Raw genomic sequence first — 21,968 nt, 5'->3', positions numbered from 1 at the left:
GAAAATCAAGAAAAACTGACCAGCACCATCCTTTCCAGTTTACGATGAAGAAATTTCTAATCTAACTCCACATTTTCGCAAGAAATGTGCAAGAATGCTGCGTAATACCTGACAAAATTGAAATAGCCTTATTTACCCTGATTTAATACACACAATAAAAACACTATTGATGTTATATTTTGTGTATTTAATACAAAAACGTAAAAAAAAATCTCGTAACAGGGATGAATGCACCGCAACAGGGTTGAAAATCATGTAACAGGGTTGAGTGAAAAGCATCACGTGTCATATGTTTTAACTTTTGAGATCACTAACATGTTGCCATTTTTTAAACATTTTAAACATTTTTAAACCTACTGTCAACATAGCTTTTAAAATCTAAAAACATTTTATCTGTCAACTTTTAGTTCAATCAAGATGAAATCTAGACAGATTAAAACACATTAATAAACTAACAACAGTTACAACATTTCATTGATTTCATAGAAATTTGGCCTACTGCTGATAGTCTCTCTCTGCTCTCTCCCTCCCCTGTCCATTGCAGGAGTGAGTCTGTGCGTGTTCCAGCTGCAGCTCATTCACCATATCACCTCAGCCTTTAAGACCGTCAAACTTACCACTCTCCAGATCATAGTCAAGACGACCATGTTATCTCGCTCCACTCTGTTATTTTTGCTCTTTTGTTTTTGTTGTTCTATTTACTTTTCTCTGTGCCACAGATATTTGGAACCTGACTCCTGCCTCCGCTCACTGCCACCACCATCTGCTCCCATTACCGGACTCTCTTTTGGACTCACACGGACACTCTTACGGTACCACACCGCCCTGATCTGGATCTGTTACCCTCCCTGTACCGGACTTTCCCATATATTTGGAAACCTGACTTTGAACATTGTAAATAAACCTGTTAAAACTTCTCTGCTTGGTGTACTTGTCTGCATTTGGGTTCTTATCCAGTTAAATCATAACAGAAATATCCAGAGTAATGGCAGGAATGTCTGTGTTGTTTGAACATTAAGCAAACATCTTAACATTAATAACCTATAGGTAAGCCTACAGTTTGTTCACCATTTTTACTGAGAGAGCCTAGCCCACACTTCCTTCTGTATTTCCATGTGCCTAGAAGTCACCGGTTTAGGGGGATCAATGTGTTCCAAGATGTCCTCAAATGGATACCACAGGATATCATCAAGAAGTGGCCAGAAGTACCTATTTGGTCCAGCACAGCACATGCATTTGACCTGCACATGGGATTCATCTGTGGCTAGAATTATTCCGGGATAGAAATCGTCATCATATTTGGCCACGCACCATTTCCCGCATATGTCTGGATTTGCCCAATCAACCTCCCTCTGTGACACGACTGATGTAACTTTAGGGGTAAATGTGAAATGTTGTGTATTGAAACACTGGCATTCCAGTTTCTTGTTGTGGACTGTGCACATACAGCTTACATCACGGTAGGCAATTTGCCTTGCAGCCACACAAACAACTTGGTGGATCCGCATTGTGGATGGAACTACTGGCAAATTGGCTGGCATACCTTGGCGGCTTTCTCGATGGCCTCGTCTTCAATGAAGTAAAGCTTGATGGCAGTGTTGTTCTCCTCTAAGACCCTGTACAGAGTATGAGCATTTGGGATGTCACATCCTTGACTTATCAGCCTGTCTGCGGTTCTTTTTAGGGGTTGCACCAACACCATCTGGTGCTCCCTTCCCATGCCCTGCTTCAAAGAAATTCCAAGACCCTGCCCTCAAGCCCCTCTTGGCCAGTTCTGTGCTGAACAGAAAGAAATTGCCTTTTGCCTGTACTGGGTACAAGGGCCATCGCTGAAGAAGTGTACTGTTGATATGTTGGGGTGGGTATGTTGCAGGTCATCAAGCACAGGACTGAGGTGTGCCCAGATAGCAGGAGGAGCCTTATTCCTTGATGGAGAAATGGTGGTGAAGCAAGTTGGTTGCTGATTCTGTCCAACGTAGAGGACACCTGTGTGGAGGACGGCCTGTTCATGAGATGAACCAAAGTGAACAGACTGTATCTCTGTCCCATATCTGCAGGTGAAGTTTTCTGAAAAATCAATATGGATAAGGCACTCATCTGCAGACATGTTTTTCTTGAGTTCGCGACAGTAAGCATACTGCTGTTTAATGTTGAAAAGATGTTTCCGAAACCTAAAGAGGAGCGTATGAAACAACTGTACTAGTTGTTCCTGCGTCATGTTTACCTCATCCTTCACAGTGACTTTTACTGTTTGACCTTCCTCATTTTTTCTTTGCTTTTCTTTGACCATCCACTGGAGAAAGACAACATTTTCATCAGCAGCATACAAGCTTGACATTGGAACTGTTTGGTTCTTGCATTGTTCACATTCACCGTACATGCACTGCTTATTCAAGGAACTACAACACACACTTTCAACTAAATCTTCAAGCACTGACGATTCAATAAGCTTCATTTGTTTGAGCTTCTCTGCGACAAAGGTCAGGTTTTCGTGAAGCTTACACATACAAGTGTCCCGATCAGCAAGGGAAGGGTAAACCACCCAGAAAGGCCGGAGGCGGCTGAACATGGAGTATGACATTTCTTCTGTGTTCTCTGCAAGAAACTTCCTATGCAGATTTTTCAACGTGTCAAGGAGGAACCTCTTCTGCATCTTCTGTTTGTTCTTTGTTTTAGTTTGCTTTTTGCCAGTGGTCATTCTACTGATATCATCACGTGTGAAGAAATCCCTCACCCTCTTCTTGATGTCCACAAAATTTGAGATTTTCTTTCTTTGAAATGTAGATACACTGCCTGTGAGCTTCCAGCGTTTCTTTGAAAAACCCAAAGCAGACTCTGAAAATGATTGCAGTCTATACTTCTTAATAATGTTACCTGCCACTACTCTGGATATAATTTGCTTCTCTCGTTCAGTTTTTGCATTTTTATAATGCTCCTTTATTTGAGCAACGAGTGCTGTGTGATGCAGTGCAGATCTTCTGACATCACTTGGTATAGCTGTGGATTTTGACGAAGTCTTCTTTTCTAAACGCTGGAGCCTTTTTTTGTACTTTTCTTTGGCCCTCCTTTCTTCATCAAGACATTTCTGTAAATCAGCTACCTGCTTTCTCAATTTGTCTTTTGTCTTTCTTGATTTTTTTCTTCCCCTTCACAGATTGTCTAAAACAAACAAATAGACAATTCAATTCAATTTTATTTATTGTATCAAATCATAACAAGGTAAGTTCATAAGCAATATAAATAAATGTTAAGGATACTATTACAATGTGAATATGTCTAAGCAGTTTTGAAGAAATAGTGTACAAAGTTACCAGAAATCATATTTGTATGCACTCCTTTGCACTCCTATTCTCTCTCTCTCTCTCTCTCTCTCTCTCTCTCTCTCTCTCTCTCTCTCTCTCTCTCTCTCTCTCTCTCTCTCTCTCTCTCTCTCTCTCTCTCTCTCTCTCTCTCTCTCTCTCTCTCTCTCTCTCTCTCTCTCTCTCTCTCTCTCTCTCTCTCTCTCTCTCTCTCACACACACACAATCTTTTTGCTAACCTTGTGGGCTCATGTGACATCACCACGTCTCTATCAGGACTTTGTGGAGGGGTGGCAATAGTATTAACAGCCATTTCCCTTTGCTTTTGCCGCTCCTTCGCTTTTCTCCATCCCTTTCTCCTCATCTTTTGACCTCTCTTATCTAGATCTCCTATTCCTTTCTTCTTTCCTGCTAAAACATATTTTGTCCATCTCATGCGTTCACTCCTGAGGTACTTTTCCCTTCGTTCTGGATCAGCATTTCTTCTTGCCCTGTACTCTCTTTGCCTTTCTGCTGCTGTTTTTGCCATTGTTGAATCTGAAATTGTAGGTCAAGGTCAAGTCAATGACCAGTTTACTCTCCAAAACTAATTACTGTATCCTTTTAATCACTATGTAGTAAAATGAACGTGAACTTGCAGATAATACTCCTAAATATGTCAGTACAAACCAGTCGGCTAGTGAACATGAACCCCTCACGCACCAGTTGCCAAGGCAGTATACTGTATGTCTTTTAGACTAGTCTTCATTTACATTCTCTAGTCTTTTTATGCATTACCAAATTATGCTTTAAAGCAACAAAACTTTATTTTCTGTTGATTGTGTGTCCATGACCACCACCACCTCGTGTCTTAAAGATCTTACATTTCCAGGAGAATTACCTGACCACCGCGCGCGGATGTCCCTCACCTTCCTCTATATGTGTTTCCTTTCTGCTGCTGTTTTTTCCATTGTTGAATCTGAAATTGTAGGTCAAGGTCAAGTCAATGACCTGCTTACTCTTCAAGACTAAATATTGTATCCTTTTAATCACTATGTAGTAAAATGAACATGAACTTGCAGATAATACTCCTAAATATGTCAATGTATATAGGAGAGAGAACAAATTAATTGTCACTTTTTTAAAGTTATTATTTTCAAAAATTCCTCGTACTTTTAGTTGATACTGTAAAACCGTAAACAACAAACATTCAACAAGAAAATATGATTGGTATTAAGCAATATACATTAAATATTGCTAAGATTTAACAGCTATTCAACCCTGTAACAGCCATTTAACCCCGTAACATTGAAAAATGTGATGGGGTTGAATGTGACAGGGTTGAAGATTTTGTGCTAATCTGTTGCTAATTCGGGATGCTAGCAGCTAGCAGTGTGCCACGGCCTTATTCAACAAAATACATTGTTATACTTCATAGCTATAAAAACAATTCTTGGTAAAATCTTAACTATGAATTCCCCCCCAACATAGTTGAATACCTGAGATTGACAAAGCCCATATGTGCTTAAAAAACATGAAATATTTATAAAAGTGAGAGAGCAGCTTACCACTTGTCACACCAGGCTTCTCTGAAGACTTGTATGATGTCACTTCCTCATAAATGATGTCCACAGGATCAAACCATTATTTAATTGTGAGTGGGGGTATTGTTACGTTACGGGGTTGAAAGAAATACAAGGACAGGGGTAAAAGCCTGAATTTCTCAGAAAATAAAATGTCTTATGCTGAGAAAATGGATTATGCATAATAAGGGGCATATACAATTAATTTAACAAAAAAATTCATTATTATTTAACACTGTGTACTCAAAATGAGTCACGCCATTTGCATGATGGTCAATAGGGACAGGCAAAATTCTTAATACTCCTAAGAAAAGCAAACATATAAGTATTGAAATTCATCTCTGTTTAAAATCATATTCTCTACTCCATATTAAAAACATGTAAAACTTTGAAATGTTGTAATTTAAGTGTAGTTTGATAAATGTTCTGACAAGTTATAACACTAGTACATCTCGGGACACTGACAATACTGAAATGTCACCGAATCTGTAGAATGACCCAGAACTCCAAAACAGAGCGACACAGACTCCAAACGCCCCAAAACATGTGGATATTGTGGATACAAAGTGCATGGCAAACAGGGGAATTACCCAGCTAAAGGCAAACAGTGTACTAAATGTGGAAAATGGAATCACTTTGCAAAAGTGTGCAGAGTTTACCGTGGAAAAACAGTACATACAGTGAGTGAAGATGAAATGTCAATCAAAGAGTCAAATGCTGATGAACTGTTTATTGATTCAGTGACACAGAAAAGTCAGATATCAGAGACAGAGCAAGCCTTTGCTGACATTGAGATAGGAAGACAAGGCACAGAGCTAAAATTCAAACTAGAAACTGGTGCACAAGTAAACATTATTCCTCTGAGTAAGTACAGAAGCTTGACATCTGAGTATGAGCTACAGCCCACCACGCGCAGACTGACTGGTTATGGTGGTAAACAGCTCCCAATAAAAGGCACATGCACTCTCAAATGCAAATACAAGGAAAGGGACATGATGTTGGACTTTTACGTTGTTGACACTCGAGCACCTGCAGTGCTAGGTCTTAAAGCATGTTTAGACATGGACCTTATCAAGCTAGTTTTATCAGTGACAGCACCAGTAGAGATAGAGAATGTCATGGAGGAGTTTGCTGATGTTTTTACAGGAATAGGATTATTCCCAGGAGAATGTACCATTCACCTTGACCCAGACGCAACCCCTGTGGTCTACCCACCGAGAAAGATTCCACTTGCTCTCCGCGCCCGTCTGAAGAAAGAGTTGGAGAGCATGGAGCAATCTGACATCGTCACCAAGGTTACAGAACCGACGGATTGGGTCAACGCGTTAGTGGTGGTGGAGAAACCACGCACAGGCAAGATCAGAGTATGTCTCGACCCAAGAGACTTGAACAAGGCTATCAAACGCCCCCATTACCCCTTACCGACGCTAGATGGCATCACACACAAGCTAGCGGGCGCACGCTACTTCAGTGTCATGGACGCCAGATCAGGCTACTGGGCTATCAAGCTCACAGAAGAGTCATCTAAGCTCACAACGTTCAACACACCGTTTGGACGCTACAGGTTCCGTTGCCTGCCTTTTGGGATTATCTCAGCCCAAGACGAGTTTCAGCGAAAGATCGACGAGGTGTACGAAGGCCTCGACGGAGTCGTGGCAATTGTGGATGACATCCTTGTCTATGGTCGAACCAAAGAGGAACACGACAGAAAGCTCAACGCGATGCTCCAGAGTACTGCACAGGTGACACCAACGGACAGGCGGACAATAACACACAAACTAACGAAAACAACACAGGAAATTTATAGGGCACATAATCAGACCCAAACGGACACAGGTGATACAGACAGACCCAACCAAACGAACATCGAAACATTCAACGGTGGCAGCTAGTACTCCGGGGACGACGAACGCCGAAGCCTGCCCGAGCAAGGAGGAGGAGCAGTCTCGGCAGAATTCGTGACAAGAATAATAGTAGAGTGATTTATTTCAGCTTTTATTTATTTAATCACATTCCCAGTTGGTCAGAAGTTTACATACACTCAATTAGTATTTGGTAGCATTGCCTTTAAATTGTTTAACTTGGGTCAAACGTTTCGGGTAGCCTTCCACAAGCTTCCCACAATAAGTTGGGTGAATTTTGGCCCATTCCTCCTGACGGAGCTTGTGTAACTGAGTCAGGTTTGTAGGCCTCCTTGCTCGCACACGCTTTTTCAGTTCTGTCCACATGTTCTGTAGGATTGAGGTCAGGGCTTTGCGATGGCCACTCCAATACCTTGACTTTGTTCTCCTTAAGCCATTTTGCCACAACATTTTGCCACAAATGGAAGTTTGTCCATTTGGGAGACTCATTTGCGACCAAGCTTTAACTTCCTGACTGATGTCTTGAGATATTGCTTCAAAATATCCACATCATTTTCCTTCCTCATGATGCCATCTATTTTGTGAAGTGCACCAGTCCCTCCTGCAGCAAAGCACCCCCACAGCATGATGCTGCCACCCCCGTGCTTCACGGTTGGGATGGTGTTTTTCAGCTTGCAAGCCACCCCATTTTTCCTCCAAACATAACGATGGTCATTATGGCCAAACAGTTCTATTTTTGTTTCATCAGACCAGAGGACATTTCTCTAAAAGTATGATCTTTGTCCCCATGTGCAGTTGCATACCGTAGTCTGGCTTTTTTATGGTGGTTTTGGAGCGGTGGCATCTTCCTTGGTGAGCGGCCTTTCAGGTTATGTCGATATAGGACTTATTTTACTGTGGATATAGATACTTTTGTACCTGTTTCCTCCAGCATCTTCACAAGGTCCTTTGCTGTTGTTCTGGGATTGATTTGCACTTTTCGCACCAAAGTATGTTCATCTTTAGGAGACAGAACGCGTCTCTTTCCTGAGCAGTATGACGACTGCGTGGTCCCATGGTGTTTATACTTGCGTACTATTGTTTGTACAGATGAACGTGGTACTTTCAGGCGTTTGGAAATTGCTCCCAAGGATGAACCAGACTTGTGGAGTTCTACACTTTTTTTCTGAGGTCTTGGCTGATTTTCTTTTGATTTTCCCATGATGTCAAGCAAAGAGGCACTGAGTTTGAAGGTAGGCCTTGAAATACATCCACAGGTACACCTCCAGTTGACGCAAATGATGTCAATTAGCCTATCAGAAGCTTCTAAAGCCATGACATCATTTTCTGTAATTTTCCAAGCTGTTTAAAGGCAGAGTCAACTTAGTGTATGTAAACTTCTGACCGACTGGAATTGTGATACAGTGAATTATAAGTGCAATAATCTGTCCATAAACAATTGTTGGAAAAATGACTTGTGTCATGCACAAAGTAGATGTCCTAACCTACTTGCCAAAACTATAGTTTGTTAAGAAGAAATTTGTGGAGTGGTTGAAAAACATGTTTTAATGACTCCAACCTAAGTGTATGTAAACTTCAGCCTACAACTGTATATATATATATATATATATCCATCCATGCATGCAGGCCAGTGCATGTTAGCGTGAGAGAAGTCTGAAGATCAAGAGACTGAATATGGTTAGCGACTTTTCTTACGTAGTTCTTACAGTTTTTGCTTCCCTTCTTCCAGGCTAGCTCCAGTACCCCAGCCAGCACCCCAACACAACCCCCAGCAGCAACCCCATCCTCAGGCTCTACAGGGAGACCTGGACCTGTTCAGTGAGACTGGTGGTGGAGTTGGCATTAAGGGGGAGGACACCGGGGCCAAGAAACACCTCTCCAAGGACTCCATCCTGTCCCTGTATGGGAACACCAGTATGCCTCAGATGCCCCAGCACCAGCAGGCCCCGCCTGGTAAGGAGAAATACAGACAAGCGTACACATGCACATACTGTACACCAGTGGCGGCTCCTGAAAAAATTCTCAGGAGGGGCAATTTTTCTGATGATTTAGGTGACCTACACACATTTAAAAAAGATATGTCCAGCAACAACATGAAGACAGGGGCAGCATATAAGTCAATACCAGAAGCATTTATTGACTGATCTGGGGAGATGGATTCCAGTTTCTGTGACAGATTATAAATAATCTCTGATGCCTTTGTTATATTAGCTTTTGGTTGAATGTACTGTCGTAGTAAATATATAATGTTATAGCTTGGTCTGACTAAAATCTTGTGCATGACCCATTTTGTGTTGGGCGTTTGTTTTCAATCAATGCTGTTCCTATCCTATAACAATGGACAAAAGGGTCCTATCTTGTCAGCCTTGTCAGCAGGTGGCCAAGGACAACACCCACGCCATAGGTCTCTCAGTTCTTCCAACTCACGAGTTCTTGCTCTGAGGACACACACACACACACACACACACACATCATCACTGATAACACACACACACACACACATCATCACTGTTAAACACACACACACACACACACACAAAAATCCCCTCTCTTTAGGCTGAACATTTGAAGACAGAGAACCCGACTCAGAGCCAATGCAACAGTGGAGGGGACCTCGCCCAACTCATCAGGACCAATCAGAAGATCAGAACTACTAGATTCAACCTACATCATTTATTGTATAAAATGTCTGCACACAATGTTTTCGGGGCTCTCTTAAGATAGCTCCCTAAGAGTTTGACGAACGAGTCTGTGCACGCGATTCCAGATATCTTTACCTCTGAATAAACTGCCTTTATTATACCATATCCACCCTGTCCAAAGTCTCTACTTGGTCTCAGTTCTCCAGTAAACTTGTGATTATCAACAGTACACACACGGTAACAAACAATTGGGGGAACTCACGGGGCAGATAGTAAGGTCGCAGTGACACAGAAAGCAGTTCAATGTCGGGTACAGAGTCGCTCTCTTACCAGGATCGATCTGTGACTGTCAGATCGCGGTCCGCTCTGACCAGGGTGAAGCCGGCCGCTCCACTTCTCCGGGACTCTGTCATCCAGCCAAGTCTCCCAGCTGTATTGGATTCCGCTGCCAGCAGCGTTTTCCATTATTTAGTCCGTTCGTAGCGGGTATATACACGATCAACAAGATCAGTCCAAAACCCACCACTGGAAATCCATGGTTGGCAGAATGTTTGTAAACTAAGTGTACAAATTAAAAACATAAAATAACGCCACACTGCAGGTCGCAACAGAGACGCTGCTAGCCGCTATTTGCTTAGTTACGTTCATGGTTACGTCACGTATGACGAAAGCGCGTAAGTGCAAGCCCACAGACCCCCATAGAGATTGTATTGAAAGCTTTGAAATTTGAAAAAAATAGATTTTACATGACAGGCTATGAGAGACTTCTGGGCGATTTTCAACCTGACTGAAATCGCCCCAAAAACGGGTGGGGCCATTTGAAGCACGACTTTAGCCTGATTTGACATTTAGTGGCAGTCAGATCAGATTACAACACTGATAACTACTGTTGCCGGGATATAATTGATTAGAAAAAAAATCCCTTCCTTTTCCCGTTTGGCAGTGCGTCGCCCATATCGCCCTATTGAACAGGCCGTCCCTGCTGTACACTCATGCAGGGCTCTACACTGACCTTTTTTTACAAGGAGCACATGTGCGCCTAAGTTGAAAAATGTAGGAGCACACAAAGACATTTAGGAGCACAATGACAAATATGAGGTTAACAAGCCGTTTTCTTTATAGTAATGAATCTGTGCTCAGTGTATTCTCCATGGCACTCAGGGGCTTCGGTACAGTGAAGTAATCATTACAACAATTATCATCTGGGGGATTTTTTTTTAAATCCAGGCGCACTTGTGCTCCTAAATTAATATTCCAGGTCGCACAGCAAAATATTTAGGCGCATATGCCAGTAAAATGGTCGCCCTGTCATGCATCATTTTGGGCATGTGCACGCAAACACAAGTGCATGCACACACACACACTCACACACACACCAACCAATAACACAGAGGTTGGAAATGGTCCCCAACTGGCTCTGGGCTATATAGTGTAAATACCAAACACTTCTAAAGTAGCAAGTCACCAACCAAGTTGTTCAGTCACTTTCCCACTCTCTCAGTTTATCTGTGGCAAGCCAGTCATAAAGGTTAACAGAACGTTTTATTTTGAAAGAAAGACAAACTGTGCAACCCTGTTTTCAGTATTTCTCCTCTCTTTCTCCACTCCAGCTGGTATATACATGAACCCCGCCCAGATGCAGTTTCCAGTAGGCATCCCCCAGCAGCAGGTCCCCACTGGCTACCAGGCCTTTCCTGGCATGGGCACGGGCATGCCCCCCCACCACCGTCATGGGTGCCATGATGGCTCAGAGCGGAGCCGCCATGATGGGACCCAACACAGGCATGATGGTTGGCATGACAATGCCCAACGGTTTCATGGGACAAGCGCCTGCGGCCGGGATGGTTGGCATGGCTCGAGGATGATGGGGGTACCCAGGGGGATGCCAGCGGTATGGTGCCCGCTCAGGGCATGCAGGGGATGTATGCCGTCCAGCCTGGGCAGCAGGGCCAGTGGAACATGGGACAGGTATGGTAGTTATTTTGTTGTCTCGTTCTTTGGCATATTGGGTTTTTTCCCCTAGGAGTAAGCTTTGCATTTGAAGTATAAGATGGTTTAATGAGAATACAAGATCAGTATCTTTGGGAGTTAACTTAATTAGGTAATGTTACCATATTGCCATAACTATCCAATTTTCTGAGATCGATATAGATGCATTGGGGTAAGGGGGTTTGATTTTGTATTAGGCAATATTGTGTTTCCCTGACCCTGACACCTTTACCTTACTACTGCGTCTCTCTCTTTCTTCCCCAGATGAACCAGCAGATGTCAGGGATGAGTCTGAACGGTGCCGGGGGGCAGGGCCTGCTCGGTCAGCCTGCCTCCACCATGGGAGGCTGGGCCGCTTCACCCTCCGGTCAGACACTCAGCACACAGCTCTGGAAGTGACCCACCTGGAGGTCAAAGATCAGGGATTGGGGGTCAGGGCAGCGGAAGAGGGGTCTCAACCAGGGGGTCCGAAATTCAACATCCAACCCCCCAGCAACCTTACTATGAACTGATGCCCGTTCTCCAAATGTTACTGACCACTCTCCAACATCAAGCTTATCTGTCTCTGTTCGCATACTGAAGAGATGCATCCTTTCTTCGGGTAAGCACAGATCCATTGGTGATTGGACAGGTGAAAGCAAGGTGACGGTCTTATTACTCTGACCGCCCAACCAAATCAGATCAGTGATTACTTCAAGGAAGGAAGCATTTCTGAAGTATTCAAACGGGGCACATCTCTCCCTCTCTTTGTCTCTTTCTGTCTATCTATCCCTCTGTCTTTCAGTCTCTCTTTTGTGAGTGAATTGGGCGTCATCATACATACACCATCATACGCAGGATGGCAGTCTGTGCCTGTTATGTGTTAGAAATCATAACTCTTTTAATTTTCCTTTTTTGGAGAAAAAAAAATGAGCCCTGTAACACAACAATAATAATAATAATAATAATATGCCATTTAGCAGGCGCTTTTATCCAAAGCGACTTACAGTCATGCGTGCATACATTTTTTTTGTGTATGGGTGGTCCCGGGGATCGAACCCACTACCTTGGCGTTACAAGCGCCGTGCTCTACCAGCTGAGCTACAGAGGACCACAATGACATCATCGACAACATATCGAAAAAGCTGCAGGACCAGTTACACAAGCTTTTATTGTATCATTATTATAAAAAAATATTATAGAGAATTAAAGAATAGTATTTAAACTTTGGGAGAAGACATGGCTATCATTTCTGTGAATACTGCTCTCCTATGTACAGCTCTGTATAACCTTCTTTTAAAGTACCTGTGGTTCCCCTACAAAATAAAGTATGATAAACTGTGTCTGATGTGTGTTCTAGATTCTAGACTTCTGGGTTCTAGATTTTGCCATTAACAACATTCAAAGTCAATTCTACCAGAACACCTAAGAAGGTAAAGAAGTTTGCATTTAAAACATGTCTACTCCATGTATCTCTTTTTTCCAGGGGTAGGCTACAGACATGCAAATGTCAGGGTGGTATCATTCTTTAACCATCCTTTGCAGAGCTGGCAAGTTATATACACCACATTTACAGTATTACATAAGAGGGAAATAGTCACGGGGAGACAAGAGCTCCCTGTAAGTAGGCTAAATATTTGAAAGAATTCTGTTGATGGTGCAATATGGTAAAAAAAAATTAAGAATAATTTTCTGAAAAATAACTGAATGAAGAACTGAACTGGAGAGTTTGGTAGAAAAAACGAATTCCCAGTTGAGGAAAAGCGCGGGACATGATTTTAGCATGGTCCCTTTTGAGTGCATAAACAGTGAGGGTGTTGACCCTAGTTTACTCGATATTCTACAATCAATTACAATATTCAGAGGACGACATATTCTTAACATGTTGGTATTGGCCAGCGTGTGACTCTCATGTGCTACACCTTCGGTTGTTGATGATCCACTTGAGGAGGAGAATACAGCGAAGGTGCCCGATTAAGAGCTCCGGGCCCGTCTATCCGACTGACGCTTCTCCCTCCCTGTACCATCGACGCTCCCTCCGCGGCTACTACCTTTCTGAACTGCCTCAACACCGTCAGCTGTGGAAACCATCCCCCAAGTCAAAACCAGCCAATGTCAGAATCCTACATTAGTTTTTTTTTTTAAGCATATTTGAAGTTCTCTTTAATGAAAAGTGCTATATAAAATAAATGTAGTATTATTAAACAGAGATAGAATTCCTGGTCACACTTTATTTGGATAGTCCCGTATAAATAATCTACAGATGGGCATACTTTCAACAAACGATCTGTTGATAAGCAACTGCTTGCCAATGTTAGGGTTAGTTTAGAATAAGGGTAAGGGTTACGTTTAGGGCTAATGTTAAGGGTTAAGGCTTAGGGTTAGTGGATAGTTAGTTGAAATGCTGACAGTTATTGAACATCTACAAACCATCCACTTGGGACTATCCAAATAAAGTGTAACCGAATTCCATTCGAAACCCTGCGTAATGGCATTCTGGACATAAATAATTCCATCTCTATGCGACAGAGGGTCACAATGCCGACGCTTCGTATGGAACTCCAGAACCAGAGAGTTATGTTCAGAACTCTCAAGAAATCTTCAGTTCTTGATCGACAAACGAGAGATACAGCATTATGGCAAGCTTTTCATTCACCCTCCCTGAAGACGGACATTATTCTATTAAGGACAACGCAGTTAACTCAGGTAAGAATAATTTAATTATTTCAGTCTTAAAACTAAAATATTAATTGATTTAATTCTTAGTAGAAAGGAAATATCTTCAAACTTAGAATAAGATGGCTGTAAAGGCCTTTGTTGTTAGTTGCCAAGCAATGTAACCATGCAAAATGAATATTTACAGCTGTAAATGGTTTTACTTAGGCCAAGTAAAATATGCAATGTCTCAATTATCTCTCCTTCCTCCCAAAGTGCGCACTTGTTCACTTCACTGAATTAAAAAGAAATGACTGGTATAAGAAATATGGTTGAAACTCCCACTAGCCTATGCCTCCACCAATCCAACGGTTTAAGATGTCTGGGAAGTAGAGAAGGAGTGCACACTTTAAGGAAATAGGAGATATTATTCGAACACACATTATTTGCCATGAGTGAAAAGGAAAATATCCCTCCCTTTCTTATAATGCTAAAAATCTGTTTTGTTGATCCTGTGCTGTCATGGCGTTTCTTTCAGGGTGGATTTCAATGGTGACCCAACTCAACACCCTTGAAGGTCCAGAGTCAGAGAGTCAGAACATCCGTCAGAGCTTTGCAGAGATACTTGGCGACAAGTACCACTACGCGAATGCCATCAACAGCTCTCTGCTCTGGACTGTTGGGTACACCCCTACATTCCCCCAGTTCTGAAAGGAAGAAGCTTCCCCTCTGTCGAGAGCTTCTTCCTGGATGAGTGGGAGCCACTGACACTCCACCAGACTCTTCAGGTTCTGTCCACCAGTGTTTCCATCGAGGAAGACAACCTGAACCAGTCGTCTGCAGACCTAGTATCTCAGGTTCTGTCCACCAGTGTTGCCATTATGGAGAATGACCTAATCCGGTCTGCTGCAGGCCTAGTGTCTCAGGTTCTGTCCACCAGTGTTTCCATTGTGGAGAATGACCAGATCCAGTCTGCTGCAGGCCTAGTGTCTCAGGTTCTGTCCACCAGTGTTTCCATTGTGGAGAATGACCTGATCCAGTCTGCTGCAGGCCTAGTGTCTCAGGTTCTGTCCACCAGTGTTTCCATTGTGGAGAATGACCTGATCCAGTCTGCTGCAGGCCGAGTGTCTCAGGTTCTGTCCACCAGTGTTTCCATTGCGGAGAATGACCTGATCAAGTCTGCTGCAGGCCTAGTGTCTCAGGTTCTGTCCACCAGTGTTTCCATTGTGGAGAATGACCTGATCCAGTCTGCTGCAGTCCTAGTATCTCAGGTTCTGTCTACCAGTGTTTCCATCGTGGAGAATGACCGGTTCCAGTCTGCTACAAATCTAGTGTCTCAGGATGAGGACTCCACCCTGAGAGCCTCCAACCAACCTGAGGTCCATGTGGCTGATGTGTCAACCAAGGGAAGTAGACTTACCATCACTATTTCTATGGGTTCAACCAAGAGTAGCCATGTTGCTTTACGTGAAGTTGATGCTAGTGCTACCAGCCTGGAGCAGTCTGCTGAGAAAATGTCTACCTCTACTACTGATGTCAACGACATCTCATCAACTGCTGCTGCCAAGAAGAAGAAGAGGTGTGGATTATTCTCATCTCTCTGGAGAGCTCTCAGGGGGAAGAACAAGAAGCCTGTAAGTAATAACCCATACTGTAATTCTCTTTGTACTTAACATAATCATTTATCAACTATTTTGATGCTAATATCCAGTGATAATGGCTGTCTGTAAAATAGGTTTTCTATATTTTATACCTTTCGTTTTTCAGGCTAAAGTGGCTTCCAAGAAAGAGGATGAAATCAACAAGGATGAGAGCCGCCTTACCTGCCACCACAACACTATACAGGGAGATCACTGATGCAGGCACCAACAATGGTGTTTCTATTTTCTCTCACACTTTTTTCTTCATCCCCAATCCCCTTCCCACACCATACCCATTTTATCTTCAATAAACCTGTTGTCGTTGCATTTGATTGTGTTTTGTCTTTGATTGGTATCACTGTCATTGATAAGGGCAGGGTTTAGTAGTTCAACTACATGTCAATCAATCGCTGGTTAACTTTCAAACTCCGAAGGGAGACAACCGAGGCAAAGACGTAAGCAGGAGGGCAACTGTGACCTTCAGAAATGTGCAAAGATGTGAACAGTTTGTAACAATGTAACAACGCTAATGCAATCAGTTATCTCCACATTTTCTGGAGAATAACATGCATTCTCGCTCAGGGCCTCTAGATGGAGTAGCAAGCACAATTCTGAGGGTTCCCCTCATAATGCTTTTATCAGCTGTTGGATATGGGGGATATTCCCATATTAGGAATTCCTGTGGGAGATTTATACCATGAAATCCTGCAGCGCCCCGCAAGGTCCCCCCTGCTCAAGAAAGCACATATACAGGCCCGTCTGAAGTTTGCCAATGAACATCTGAATTATTCAGAGAAGAACTGGGTGAAAGTGTTGTGGTCAGATGAGACCAAAATCAAGCTCTTTGGCATCAACTCAACTTGCCGTGTTTGGAGGAGGAGGAATGCTGCCTATGACCCCAAGAACACCATCCCCACCGTCAAACATGGAGGTGGAAACATTATGCTCTTGGGGGTGTTTTTTCTGCTAAGGGGACAGGACAACTTCACTGCATCAAAGGGACGATGGACGGGGCCATGTACCGTCAAATCTTGAGTGAGAACCTCCTTCCCTCAGCCAGGGCATTGAAAATGGGTCGTGGATGGGTATTCCAGCATGACAATGACCCAAAATACACAGCCAAGGCAACAAAGGAGTGGCTCAAGAAGAAGCACATTAAGGTCCTGGAGTGGCCTAGCCAGTCTCCAGACCTTAATCCCATAGAAAATCTGTGGAGGGAGCTGAAGGTTCGAGTTGCCAAACGTCAGCCTCAAAACCTTAATAACTTGGAGAAGATCTGCAAAGAGGAGTGGGACAAAATCCCTCCTGAGATGTGTGCAAACCTTTTGGCCAACTACAAGAAACGTCTGACCTCTGTGATTGCCAACAAGGGTTTTGCCACCAAGTACTAAGTCATGTTTTTGCAGAGGGGTCAAATACTTATTTCCCTCATTGGAAATGCAAATCAATTATACCATTTTTGACATGCGTTTTTCTGGATTTTTTTGTTGTTATTCTGTCTCTCACTGTTCAAATAAACCTACCATTAAAATTATAGACTGGTCATGTCTTTGTCAGTGGGCAAACGTACAAAATCAGCAGGGGATCAAATACTTTTTTCCCTCACTGTACATGCACAACATATTACCTATATGTCTACATCTCAATGATGGCTCAGTTGATAGAGCATGTCGCTTGCACCGCCAAGGTTGTGCGTTCGTTTCCCATGGAGGACCAGTGGAAGAAAAAAATATATATATACAGTTGAAGTCGGAAGTTTACATCTTAGCCAAATACATTTAAACTCAGTTTTTCACAATTCCTGACATTTAATCCTATTAAAAATTCCCTGTTTTAGGTCAGTTAAGATCACCACTTTATTTTAAGAATGTGACATTTCAGAATAATAGTAGAGTGATTTATTTCAGCTTTTATTTATTTCATCACATTCCCAGTTGGTCAGAAGTTTACACACACTCAATTAGTATTTGGTAGCATTGCCTTTAAATTGTTTAACTTGGGTCAAACGTTTCGGGTAGCCTTCCACAAGCTTCCCACAATAAGTTGGGTGAATTTTGGCCCATTCCTCTGACGGAGCTGGTGTAACTGAGTCAGGTTGTAGGCCTCCTTGCTCGCACACGCTTTTTCAGTTCTGTCCACATGTTCTGTAGGATTGAGGTCAGGGCTTTGCGATGGCCACTCCAATACCTTGACTTTGTTCTCCTTAAGCCATTTTGCCACAACATTTTGCCACAAATGGAAGTTTGTCCATTTGGAAGACCCATTTGCGACCAAGCTTTAACTTCCTGACTGATGTCTTGAGATATTGCTTCAAAATATCCACATAATTTTCCTTCCTCATGATGCCATCTATTTTGTGAAGTGCACCAGTCCCTCCTGCAGCAAAGCACCCCCACAGCATGATGCTGCCACCCCGTGCTTCACGGTTGGGATGGTGTTTTTCAGCTTGCAAGCCACCCCATTTTTCCTCCAAACATAACGATGGTCATTATGGCCAAACAGTTCTATTTTTGTTTCATCAGACCAGAGGACATTTCTCTAAAAAAGTATGATCTTTGTCCCCATGTGCAGTTGCAAACCGTAGTCTGGCTTTTTTATGGTGGTTTTGGAGCGGTGGCATCTTCCTTGCTGAGCGGCCTTTCAGGTTATGTCGATATAGGACTTGTTTTACTGTGGATATAGATACTTTTGTACCTGTTTCCTCCAGCATCTTCACAAGGTCCTTTGCTGTTGTTCTGGGATTGATTTGCACTTTTCGCACCAAAGTATGTTCATCTTTAGGAGACAGAACGCGTCTCTTTCCTGAGCAGTATGACGGCTGCGTGGTCCCATGGTGTTTATACTTGCGTACTATTGTTTGTACAGATGAACGTGGTACTTTCAGGCCTTTGGAAATTGCTCCCAAGGATGAACCAGACTTGTACTACAATTTTTTTCTGAGGTCTTGGCTGATTTTCTTTGATTTTCCCATGATGTCAAGCAAAGAGGCACTGAGTTTGAAGGTAGGCCTTGAAATACATCCACAGGTACACCTCCAGTTGACGCAAATGATGTCAATTAGCCTATCAGAAGCTTCTAAAGCCATGACATAATTTTCTGGAATTTTCCAAGCTGTTTAAAGGCACAGTCAACTTAGTGTATGTAAACTTCTGACCCACTGGAATTGTGATACAGTGAATTATAAGTGAAATAATCTGTCCGTAAACAATTGTTGGAAAAATTACTTGTGTCATGCACAAAGTAGATGTCCTAACCTACTTGCCAAAACTATAGTTTGTTAAGAAGAAATTTGTGGAGTGGTTGAAAAACAAGTTTTAATGACTCCAACCTAAGTGTATGTAAACTTCAGACTTCAACTGTATATATATATATATATATATATATATATCCATCCATGCATGCAGGCCAGTGCATGTTAGCGTGAGAGAAGTTTGAAGATCAAGAGAGACTGAATATGGTTAGCGACTTTTCTTACGTAGTTCTTACAGTTTTGCTTCCTTCTTCCAGGCTAGCTCCAGTACCCCAGCCAGCACCCCAACACAACCCCAGCAGCAACCCCATCCTCAGGCTCTACCCAGGGAGACCTGGACCTGTTCAGTGAGACTGGTGGTGGAGTTGGCATTAAGGGGGAGGACACCGGGGCCAAGAAACACCTCTCCAAGGACTCCATCCTGTCCCTGTATGGGAACACCAGTATGCCTCAGATGCCCCAGCACCAGCAGGCCCCGCCTGGTAAGGAGAAATACAGACAAGCGTACACATGCACATACTGTACACTCATGCAGGGCTCTACACTGACCTTTTTTACAAGGAGCACATGTGCGCCTAAGTTGAAAAATGTAGGAGCACACAAAGACATTTAGGAGCACAATGACAAATATGAGGTTAACAAGCCGTTTTCTTTATAGTAATGAATCTGTGCTCAGTGTATTCTCCATGGCACTCAGGGGCTTCGGTACAGTGAAGTAATCATTACAACAATCATCATCTGGGAGATTTTTTTTAAAATCCAGGCGCACTTGTGCTCCTAAATTAATATTCCAGGTCGCACAGCAAAATATTTAGGCGCATATGCCAGTAAAATGGTCGCCCTGTCATGCATCATTTTGGGCATGTGCACGCAAACACAAGTGCATGCACACACACACACACTCACACACACACACCAACCAATAACACAGAGGTTGGAAATGGTCTCCAACTGGCTCTGGGCTATATAGTGTAAATACCAAACACTTCTAAACAAGTCACCAACCAAGTTGTTCAGTCACTTTCCCACTCTCTCAGTTTATCTGTGGCAAGCCGTCATAAAGGTTAACAGAACGTTTTATTTTGAAAGAAAGACAAACTGTGCAACCCTGTTCTCAGTATTTCTCCTCTCTTTCTCCACTCCAGCTGGTATATACATGAACCCCGCCCAGATGCAGTTTCCAGTAGGCATCCCCCAGCAGCAGGTCCCCACTGGCTACCAGGCCTTTCCTGGCATGGGCACGGGCATGCCCCCCACCACCGTCATGGGTGCCATGATGGCTCAGAGCGAAGCCGCCATGATGGGACCCAACACAGGCATGATGGTTGGCATGACGATGCCCAACGGTTTCATGGGACAAGCGCCTCGGCCGGGATGGTTGGCATGGCTCCGAGGATGATGGGGGGTACCCCAGGGGGGGATGCCCGCGGGTATGGTGCCCGCTCAGGGCATGCAGGGGATGTATGCCGTCCAGCCTGGGCAGCAGGGCCAGTGGAACATGGGACAGGTATGGTAGTTATTTTGTTGTCTCGTTCTTTGGCATATTGGGGTTTTTCCCCTAGGAGTAAGCTTTGCATTTGAAGTATAAGATGGTTTAATGAGAATACAAGATCAGTATCTTTGGGAGTTAACTTAATTAGGTAATGTTACCATATTGCCATAACTATCCAATTTTCTGAGATCGATATAGATGCATTGGGGTAAGGGGGTTTGATCTTGTATTAGGCAATATTGTGTTTCCCTGACCCTGACACCTTTACCTTACTACTCGTCTCTCTCTTTCTTCCCCAGATGAACCAGCAGATGTCAGGGATGAGTCTGAACGGTGCCGGGGGCATGGCCTTCGGTCAGCCTGCCTCCACCATGGGAGGCTGGGCCGCTTCACCCTCCGGTCAGACACTCAGCACACAGCTCTGGAAGTGACCCACCTGGAGGTCAAAGATCAGGGATTGGGGGTCAGGGCAGCGGAAGAGGGGGTCTCAACCAGGGGGGTCCGAAATTCAACATCCAACCCCCCAGCAACCTTACTATGAACTGATGCCCGTTCTCCAACTGTTACTGACCACTCTCCAACATCAAGCTTATCTGTCTCTGTTCGCATACTGAAGAGATGCATCCTTTCTTCAGGTAAGCACAGATCCATTGGTGATTGGACAGGTGAAAGCAAGGTGACGGGTCTTATTACTCTGACCGGCCCAACCAAATCAGATCAGTGATTACTCAGGAAGGAAGCATTTCGAAGTATTCAAATGGGGCACATCTCTCCCTCTCTTTGTCTCTTTCTGTCTATCTATCCCTCTGTCTTTCAGTCTCTCTTTTGTGAGTGAATTGGGCGTCATCATACATACACCATCATACGCAGGATGGCAGTCTGTGCCTGTTATGTGTTAGAAATCATAACTCTTTTTAATTTTCCTTTTTGGAGAAAAAAAAATGAGCCCTGTAACACAACAATGACATCATCGACAACATATCGAAAAAGCTGCAGGACCAGTTACACAAGCTTTTATTGTATCATTATTATAAAAAAATATTATAGAGAATTAAAGAATAGTATTTAAACTTTGGGAGAAGACATGGCTATCATTTCTGTGAATACTGCTCTCCTATGTACAGCTCTGTATAACCTTCTTTTAAAGTACCTGTGGTTCCCTACAAAATAAAGTATGATAAACTGTGTCTGATGTGTGTTCTAGATTCTAGACTTCTGGGTTCTAGATTTTGCCATTAACAACATTCAAAGTCAATTCTACCAGAACACCTAAGAAGGTAAAGAAGTTTGCATTTAAAACATGTCTACTCCATGTATCTCTTTTTTCCAGGGGTAGGCTACAGACATGCAAATGTCAGGGTGGTATCATTCTTTAACCATCCTTTGCAGAGCTGGCAAGTTATATACACCACATTTACAGTATTACATAAGAGGGAAAATAGTCACGGGGAGACAAGAGCTCCCTGTAAGTAGGCTAAATATTTGAAAGAATTCTGTTGATGGTGCGATATGGTAAAAACATTTAAGAATAATTTTCTGAAAAATAACTGAATGAAGAAGAACTGAACTGGAGAGTTTGGTAGAAAAAACGAATTCCC

The 21,968-nt window shown here is 43.1% G+C and overlaps 1 protein-coding gene and 1 long non-coding RNA gene across 2 annotated transcripts; both read left to right on the top strand.

Moving 5' to 3' along the window:
* Positions 1-1,553: 1,553 nt before the first annotated feature.
* Positions 1,554-4,027, top strand: LOC123488428. The gene is made up of 3 exons (XR_006660074.1): positions 1,554-1,686; positions 2,204-2,205; positions 3,849-4,027. It is a non-coding gene; the product is annotated as an uncharacterized LOC123488428 (long non-coding RNA).
* Positions 4,028-14,869: 10,842 nt separating this feature from the next.
* On the top strand, positions 14,870-15,845 carry LOC123488429. The gene is made up of 3 exons (XM_045219339.1): positions 14,870-14,914; positions 15,122-15,622; positions 15,756-15,845. The coding sequence occupies exons 1-3, from the start codon at positions 14,870-14,872 to the stop codon at positions 15,843-15,845; spliced, it is 636 nt and encodes a 211-aa protein (XP_045075274.1).
* Positions 15,846-21,968: the final 6,123 nt, after the last annotated feature.

Source organism: Coregonus clupeaformis, unplaced genomic scaffold (assembly GCF_020615455.1).
Source record: "Coregonus clupeaformis isolate EN_2021a unplaced genomic scaffold, ASM2061545v1 scaf2288, whole genome shotgun sequence".
Lineage (NCBI taxonomy): Eukaryota > Metazoa > Chordata > Actinopteri > Salmoniformes > Salmonidae > Coregonus > Coregonus clupeaformis.
Note: the sequence above shows the minus strand (reverse complement) of the source record. Positions and strands in the feature narration are given on the sequence as shown.